The sequence below is a fragment of the Rhincodon typus genome, chromosome 22, assembly GCF_021869965.1.
Source record: "Rhincodon typus isolate 14 chromosome 22, sRhiTyp1.1, whole genome shotgun sequence".
In the NCBI taxonomy this organism is placed as follows: domain Eukaryota; kingdom Metazoa; phylum Chordata; class Chondrichthyes; order Orectolobiformes; family Rhincodontidae; genus Rhincodon; species Rhincodon typus.
Window position 1 is genome coordinate 18,243,190 of NC_063353.1, and position 9,524 is coordinate 18,252,713.

A 9,524-nucleotide genomic window follows, 5' to 3' on the forward strand; every position below is an offset into this window, starting at 1 on the left:
CTTAGCACGCTGCAAGTCACTTGAAAACACATGAGAAAACTTGATTTTGCCGAGAGTCTGGCCTGCAGCCTTAGCCTGCTTGGAGCCAAACTCGGACAATGGTTCATCCACACCCTGCCCTAGTAAAGAACAGAAAGATTCTAGAATAACCTTTGTAACATTGTATTCTCAGATATATATCTATAAAAATGTTTAAATTAAAAAAGAACAAAATAAGAGGGCCTGCTTAAGTTTGCAGTACAGTCTTTCGACAAAGCTTGCATGGATTGGCACTCATTTACAGTGAGTTTTTGCTTTTCGGTAAGACAAGATGAGTAAAATTCTTTTGTAAAATAAAACACTCAAACTGATGTGAACAACACAGTTTTAAAGTTCTTTTAACTTGATAACCTCTCTTACAAAGACCATGACCATTGCTTGTGTCAGAAACACAATAACTTACACTGTCTGCAATTGAGTATGACTTTTTTTTCTGATATTACACAATGGCATATCTATAATTTGCAAGAGCAGAAGTCGACCGTTCAGCCTAAAGTGTCTGCTCTGCCGTTCAACGAGCTCATGGCTGACCTGATAATCCTCAACTCCACTTTACTGCCTTTTTCCTATGCCCCTTGATTCACTTACTGATTAAAAATGTCAACCTCAGCCTTGATAAACTTAATGACCCAGCCTTGACAGCCCTCTCCGGCAAATATTTCCACAGATCCACTACCCTCAGGAGAAATTCCTCCTCAGCTTCGTCCTAAGGGTGCGAGCCCTTTTTCTGAGGCTATGTCCTTTGGTCCTTGACTCCCCCACAAGGGGGAACAACCTCTTAGAAGCCACCCATCGAGTACCTAAGAATCATACGTTTCAATAAGGTCACCTCTCACTCTTCTAAATTCCAACGAGTACAGGCCTAATCAACCTCTCCTCAGTACCTCCACACCAGGTATCAGCCTAATGAACCTTCTCCGAACTGCTTCCACTGTTAGTATCTCTTTCCTTAGATAAGAGAAAAATTGTTCACAATAATCTGGATTGACTAGTGCCTTGTATAGTTTAAGCAAAGCCTCCCTACTTCTACACTCTATCCCTTTGAAACAAAGGCCAACATTCCATTTTCCTCCCCATTACCTGCTGAACTTGACTGCTGACTTTTCAGTGATTCCCATACAAAGAATCCCAAATCCCTCCGCTCTGCAGCTTTCCACAGTCTCTCAATTTAAGTTTCATTCAGCTCCTTTAATCTTCCTGCCAAAGCACATAACCTCACATTTTCCCTACATTATATTCCATCTACCAAGTTGCATCCCACTCACTTAACCTAGCTATTAACCTCTGCAGACTTGGTCATCCTCACCTCTTGCCTTCTCAGTAGTTTTCTGTCATCTGTAAAATTGTATATTGTACACTGACTTTCCTCATCCCAGATTGATATGTTGTAAATAACTGTGGCCCCAGAACCGATGCCTCTGGCACTCCACTAGTTACAGGTTGCCATCCTGAAGATGCACCCCTCCATCCCAACTCCTGTCGCACCCTTAGGACGAAGCGGAGGAGGAATTTCTTCTGAGGGTAGTGGATCTGTGGAAATATTTGCCGGAGAGGGCTGTCAAGGCTGGGTCATTAAGTTTATTCAAGTTATTCAATAATATTTTGTTCAATTTTCCAAAATTAACAACTTCACATTTTCCCACATTACACTCCATTTGCCAACTTTTTGCCCACTTGCTTGACCTATCAATATCTCTGTAAACTGTTTGTATCCTGTCCATCTATTTTGTGTTGTCTACAAATTTGGCTATAGTACATTCACTTCCTTCCTCTAAGTTATTAATATTTACTGTAAGCAGTTTTGGTTCCAGCACTGATCCCTGTGGAACCTAACTGGTCACAGGTCAGCCACCTGAAAAAGAACCCTTACCACCATTTGTTTCCTGCCCAATAATCAATTCTCTATCCATGAAATTATATTACCTCCAACATCGTGGGCTCTTTTCACCGTTTGTGAGGTACCTTGTTGAGTACCTTCTGAAGTCCAAATACAACACATCTACGGTTCCGCCCCTATCTACCCTGGTTCAGACTTCATCAAGAAACTCTAATAAATTAGTCAGACCTGATTTGCCTTATAGTAACAAGGCAACATTACAAGCTGAATTTTCCATAACACAGAAATGATTCGGAACACTATCCACCAGTAAAATCAACTTTTCATCGTGGTCCTCGACATTCTCCTTTCCTCAGCTTAGGGGTACAACCTACACCTTACTAGAAACCTTCTCGTACTGCATCCAGAATGCATTCTCTTTGAGACTTTCTACCTCAGGTGGTAGTGGAGATACGGTCATTGAATATTTTTAAGGAAAAGATAGATTGATTCACTTGCCTAACAAGAATCTAAGGTTATGTGGAATTCAGAACGCCAACAGCTCAACTGTCATCTTATCAAATGGCAGAGCAGGCCTGAGGGGCCAAACGGCCTATGCCTGCTCCTAATTTGTACATACTCTAGACCCCAGTGAAAAGTTAAACTTGTCCTCACTCCATAGACTGTCAGCTTGTTTAATTGCTCGTGCTTCTACCTCTTCCTCAAACTTTCATCAAGATTTGATCTCCTAATGTAGCCGGATACACTTGCTGCATTGTCAGACATGTCATTCTTCAGCAGATGTTCAACTAAGATCTAATCTGCCTACAATGTTTCAGACAAATGCTAAAGATATTGGACACTATCCAAGTACAAAGATGTTTCCCACTGTTCTTGCCGGTAATACCTTAATTGCTATTGAGAGATATTGCTGACGCAGGTTAGTTATTCGGTAGTTCCACCTAATAATTACTGCATTTGAAAAGATTATTCATTAAAATATTTCCACATTCTTCATATAATGTAAACGGATATTCCACATGTCATTCAGGCTTGCTCATCTACATTCCTCTGCAACGGTCACTGTACTCACTCTTGATTCAACAACTTAAGGTTGCAGATTCAAGCTCCATTATACAGTTAAAACAAAATCTAGACTGACACTTCAGAGCAGTGTTGAGAAGGATGGCAACATCACAGATGTTAGCACAGATTAACTGATAATTTGCTATTTGTGGATTGCTGCTGTACAAACATGGTAATGAGTTTGTCTTTATAAACACAAATACAGTACTGTAGGAATGGTCTTAAAATGTGAATAATGCAATCTAAAATACGTTGTTTATTTGAGGTCAATAACTTGAGCCAGTATTTCCTTTGCTTTCACTGGGAGATAAAGAAAATTCAAATACTGAAGTTGACAACCCAAGTAAGTGGCAGGCAACTGGTAGACCTTGAAGTCGTCTTAATTTGCAATTTTACACCACAATGTACATTTATCTATTAAGCACTACATAAATCCTACATTAAGATTTCTAAATAGAAACCGAATCGTACAGTGATATAGCAAGGTTACACAGATTGCTTAGTGATGGTTTATATAATGTGTTACACAAAATAACAACACTTAGCTGAAAAACTGGAAGAAAGAAAAGCCATTAAAACAGACACCGACTAAGAGTTTTTAAGACACTCCATGACAACTCTGCACAGATCCTTCGCACAAATCCAAGCACACTTTTTTTGATGACAGGTCATCCTTCGAACAATTTTGCTTAGCCTCTAGGATTCCTGCTATTGGGGATGAGCTGGAGATGATACATCAAAAGTCATTACCAAAGCAAAATGAAACAAGGTGAATATGGTTAGCCAAACATAGCTAGAACTCTAAGTTAGAGTTAAAACATTACAGTTTTTTCAAATATTACTTACCTTGAAGAAGTTTTGCTTTGTTGTATCTTGTTTCACCACTAAAACATAATGTTTGAAAAAGTCTTACATTAAAGCAGTAAATAGCAAGACAATCCCAGTTTCGTGCTTCACAATACGAGGTTCACAAATATCTACACAATTAGACATTATTTCTACAAATTAACAGAATTGTACAACTATTGTGCATGAGGATTGAAAGATCAACTCCCCGGAAAATTTTGTTTATATTTCCTGTTGCAGGGCAGATTCAGATGGTATTAAAAAGGTGAAACATCTTCTGAAATAAGCCAGAGGAAAACTACCCGAGAGACCCTACAGCCATACTCCACATTCCAGGAAGTCACAGTGAAAACTGAACAAATGTGGCAAAATTAAGCCAAGTTACTGAATCCATGGTAAAGACCGCCATAATATCTCACTGTACTACTTGCTGCAGGCCAACGATACACAGAATTCAAGAGTGAAGCCAGGAGTTAGCTTCAATGACTCTCTGATGTCTAGGAAGAATGCATGCTTAATTGTATTGAACTTGCAACAGTGAAATTGAGATTCCAGAAGTGAGCAGTCTGCAAGAAGTACATCTGTTACAATGTTGTCTGTGAAGAGGATAGTAGATTTTACCAAGTGTTCTAAAGAAAGGAGAAGACAGTAGCGTAATTATTATTACTAATAATTCAGAAACCCAAGCTAATTCTCAATGGCATGATTTCAAATAACAAATTGAATTTTTGAAAAAATCTGGAATACAAAGTTAGTCTCAGCATTGTGTAGGCATGACTTTCTCATTAATTGTTGCACTCATGGTCTTTAAGGAAGGAAATCTACCATCCTTAATTGGTCTGGTCTAAATGCGATTCCATATTTAAAGTATGTGGCTCCTTCTTAACTGATTTCTGAAATGGCCCAGCAAGCTACTCAGTTCAAGGGTAATTAGGAATAGGTAATAAATGCTGACCAGTGACATTCACAACCCAAACAGTAATTTTACACAAAAGAAAGCCTCACGTTCTAAATCAATGGCAGCAAATCACAAATACAATACCATGTCAAGGGTGAAAGAAATGCCTATTAAAAACAGCATATCATAGTGTGAATGGAGTGAGGAATTAATGAACAGACCCGTTACAGTAAACACACTGTACCTTAAAGAGTTGGATTCCTTTCACTACATCTGCCCCTGTCACTAACCCCAATTGCTGGCAAGCAACGGGCAGCCATACACTCCAGCAAGTAACAGTACATTTTCTATAAGCTGCATGACAGCGTTAACAGTGCAAGGACAAGTGAAATGAACAGTCATGATAGCCCTACCTTTTCAACAGTGAAACTGTTGCAGCTTAGCTGAAGAATGTTGGAGTGACTTATTGACACTACTGGCTATCATGCAAGAATGTCTCAGCCACATCCTGGAGTCCTCCTTTGTTCTGCTCATCAGTCGCCTGCATGTTGATGCCTCTATTCATTGTGATATTATAGAGCATACAGGACATCACCACTCATTTGGACAATTTTTGTCATGTGCACTATAAGGCACTCAAAGTCACCCAGGCAACAGAATTATTGCTTCAAAACACTGCTCAGTGAGCATCCAGGTTTTGGCAAAGCCCTAATTGCTTTGTTGCTTAGCCTCATTGGTTGCCAAGGCAACAGTCTCATAAGCCAAGGTCAAAGAGGATAGATGGATAGATAGATAGATAGATAGGAGAGATTTCCCCAGGAGCCATTCATCCTTCTCTTTTCCCTAGGATAGATCTTGAATGATAGCCTGTCATAGTTATGGCTTATCTTCGTACACCTGATATTTACTGAACAGCACTCAAGTTGACGTTATATATTCAAACTGACACCAACTTCATTTCCTATTTACATGTGGAACCAGCTGGCCCAGTGGAGCCGGAATGAGCCCGTGGACATTATCAGCAACGCTCTGAACAACTAGAAAACTAATAAAAATACCATACCCTGAAACCTGCCACTCAGTTCCAAAATGCACATCATAGTAGGACACATACCTGAGGACTGTCAAACAGGAATGAGAAATTTGCAGCACATCAGTTTCAAGTATCTCCAAAAGTCTGCATAAAGAGAAGTGCAACATCCAAACGTGATGGACAAAACACACTACATACCATATATAATGGGGCAGGGGAACGTTTATATCATGCCAGCATCTGTTTTTGCACTGTGCTCTTCCCTTTTGTGCTTTATGTCAGCTTTCAGCAAGCTTGTCAGTGAAGAAGGTGACTGAAAAATTCCATTCATCCATTTTTCTATTTAAATATTAAATGTTTATATAGATGTTAAAATTTCAGTTATAGTGATTCACACATGGCTTTTACTAATCCACTACTGAAAGTGAGAGAAGCACGTTCAACAAGAACTTTCAAAATGAATGGGCTGGTGATACATGCACGAGCATCAAATGAAAAAAAGCTGCTCAGCTATTGGGAAGAGTAGCATAGAGTGGGACTGATTGGATAGCTCTTCCAGACAAGGACGGCCTACACCGGTGCTGCAAGATCCTATCATATTGCTGACTGACAAATGACATCCTTAACCACGTTCAACAGAAAAGAGCTCGCTTATTCGTGTCCTCATGACTTCGAGAAAAGGGTACCCGACCTTGACCAGGTCAAATACTGATCTGAAACAAAAACAGGAATTGCTGGAAATGCTCAGAAGATCAGAAAGCATCTGTGGGGAGAGAATGAGTTAAAAGATTCAAGCCGAGGGCCAATCTTAAGTTCTGCAGGGTCCACGTTATGGAGCCTCAGGAGCCGTGAATCAGACTGAGAGTTAGAAGGAAACCACTAGTGGGGCCTCAAGGTGAAGATTTAGGAATCGTACCTCCCACAACATTCAAACAACAAAGTAGACGGCGGGCAAGAGACATCAACAACTCCAGCTGCACTGACTAAACACCGGCTGCGGTCACAAAATGACTGAGTAGCAGTCAACTTGGACCCAGTAACTCGAACGGAAGGCGGCCTGGTCTTAGCAGCCCCACTACCCCCTTCACCCCAATACTCACTGTCGAACCAAGATAACCCTGAACCTCATCCTGTCAATAACCTGCGAACAGCTTCACCTCGAAATAAAAACCTCTCTGATAGGTTGGTCCGGCCACTAACATCATCCACATAGCAGCCAATCAATGCACAAGGATCCCCCGGAGACGCAGCGCCTCATTCATTGTCCCTGTTCCCATCAGGGGACGCAGTGTGTTCCATTCATTGCGCTCCTGCACCATAGTTACCTACATAAATAGGTCTATTCACCTACACATTTGGGCAAGTGCATAACATTGCATTCTCCTCCAGCCTTCTAAGTAGTAGAAATATTTTGAGAAAGCGAGTTACTCCCTGCAGAAACCCCGGACTCTCATGGTTCGATTAAGTATAGTTTTTACTGGAGTTCCATCTTGGTGAGGTGAATGTAGAAATAATATTTTCTCCCGCGAACGAGTCCAGAACTTGTAGGCACTCTGTTGAAATTAAAGGTTCCTTTTAACGTTTTTTTTTTCTTCTCAGCGTTGTATAGCTTTGCAATTCTCTGCCGCAGGAAGTGGCAGAAGCCTGGTCATTGTAGCATGAAGACTTGGTCGTTAGATTCTTGTTGGCCAAGGGAATGAGGGGTAGCTGTGGAATTCAAAACACAAATTAGTCATGAATTTAATGAATGGTGGCGCGGGCTCAAGGAGCTTAATGCTATATTTTTATTTCATATATTCTAGCCAGCGATGACCCTCGGATGTTAAGTGGGGTACTTGATAAGACCAATACCACTGAACGTCAGGAGGAAGAGGTTCCACCTGTGATGTAGCGTCACCAGTTTTTTTTTAATTCACTCGGGCATGGGCGTCACTGGTTGGCCAACATTTATTGCCTGGCCAACATTTATTGCCTGCCCATAGTTGTCTCGGGAGGTGGTAGTGAGCTTGAAGTGCAGCAGGTCGACCCATAATGTCCAAGGGGAGGGAATTCCATCATTTTGACAGTGACCGTGATGGAATGACGATATGTTTTCAAGTGAGGATGATAATTGGCTTGGAGGAAAACTCAGGTGGTAGCGTTCCAATGCCTCTGCTGTCCTCATCCTTCCAGATGGAAGTGGTCCTGGGTTTGGAACGTGCTGCCTAAGAATCTTTGAATTTCTATACTGCAGCTTTGTAGATAGTACACACTTCTTCTACTGAACACTGTGGTAGAGGGAGTGGATGCAGTGTCAATCAAACTGCTTTGTCCTGGATGGTGTCAAGCTTCTTGAGTGCTTATTGGAATACTTGCCACTTGCCTGGATAGGTGCACATCCATCACATTTCTGGCATGCCATGTAGATTGTGGACAGGCTTTGGAGATTCAGGTGGCAAGTTACTCGCTGCAGTATTCCTGGCCTCTGATCTGATCTTGTAGCCACTGTATTAGTATGATGAGTTCAATTGCATTTCTGGTCACTAGTAATGCCCAGGATATTGATAGTGGAGGATTTAGTGATGGCAACACCATTGAATGTCAAAGAGTAGTGGTTAGTTTGTCTCTTATTGGAGATGGTCATTGCCTAGCAAATGTTACTTGCCATTGTCAGTCCAAGCCTGAATATTGTCCAGATCTTGTTACATTTCAACAGAGGTTACATCAGTAGGAGGATTTGTGAATGGTGCTGAATATTGTGCAATCAGTAGCAAACATCTTCACTTTTGACCTTTTTATGAGGGAAGGTCATTGAAGCAGCTGAAAGTTGTTGGGCTGAGGAATTACCCTGACAAACTCGTAGGGAGATGTCCTTGAGCTGAGATAACTGACATCCAAAAACTACAACCACCCACCTATGTGCCAGGTATGATTCCAACCAGGGGAGATTTTTGCCTGATTCCAGTTTTGCTAGGGTTCCATGATGCTACACTCAGTTGAATGCAGTCTTGATATTAAGGGCTGTTGCTCTCACCTCCCCTCTGCAATTCAGTGCTGATGTCCGTGATTGAACCAAGGCTATAAAAAAAAGTCAAGAGCTGAGGAATCCAAACTGGGTGTCACTGAGCAGTGCTACTTGATGGCACTGTTGATGACATCTTCCATAACTTTATGGTAGAAAGTAGACTGATGGGGCACTAACTGAGTCAGATTCATTTTTTTTAAAAAACAGAATATACCTGGGCAATTTTCCACAGTGTTGGTAGATGCATGTGCTCTAATGAACTGGAAGAGCTTGGCACCTCAGGTTCATCTGGTGCTGTTCTTGTCATGCTTCTTCACTCTCCCCGTTGAATTCGTCTCTTGCCTTGATAGTAATGAGCAAGGCATATGCCAGACCAGGTGGCTACAGATTGTAGAGGAATCCAATTCTGCATCTACAAATGGTCTGAGGCATCTCATTCCAGTTTCAAGAGCCTAGATTAGTTCTCAATGTACCCTATTGAACAGAGTACCACACAATAAATGGAGTATGTCATCAGTGTAAAGATTGAGCTGCCTCTGTAACAGCAATACCACCACTATGGTCAGTACAGGTGCATCTCTATAGGATGACAGGTTTTTTTGTCCCCCCCTCTTAGTGGTTCTTGTGCTAAAGTTTGGGTTTGTGTTACAAGTCCCCAGACGATAGGGAGGACCCTAAGGATTGATTAGGTTGGATTTATCTCATGTCCAGTAACAAAGTTGATGCCAGGTGATTTGTTCAGTTTTATTTCTTAGCAGACTCGGCTGATTAAGCAAGCAATTTAGACTCAACTATTTGGCTG

At 41.3% G+C, this 9,524-nt stretch overlaps 1 protein-coding gene across 1 annotated transcript in view; it reads right to left on the bottom strand.

Moving 5' to 3' along the window:
• LOC109920351 (fructose-2,6-bisphosphatase TIGAR) overlaps positions 1-6,855 on the bottom strand; it is a 13,479-nt gene extending 6,624 nt beyond the window's left edge. Inside the window, exons 1-4 of the mRNA XM_048610586.1 lie at positions 6,819-6,855; positions 5,800-5,862; positions 3,788-3,825; positions 7-119 (exon numbers count right to left, since the gene is read on the bottom strand). Coding sequence (XP_048466543.1) covers positions 7-119; positions 3,788-3,825; positions 5,800-5,862; positions 6,819-6,847 — 243 coding nt within the window. The 5' untranslated portion in view covers positions 6,848-6,855. The remainder of the gene's footprint in view (positions 1-6; positions 120-3,787; positions 3,826-5,799; positions 5,863-6,818) is intronic.
• Between the last annotated feature and the right edge of the window lie 2,669 nt (positions 6,856-9,524).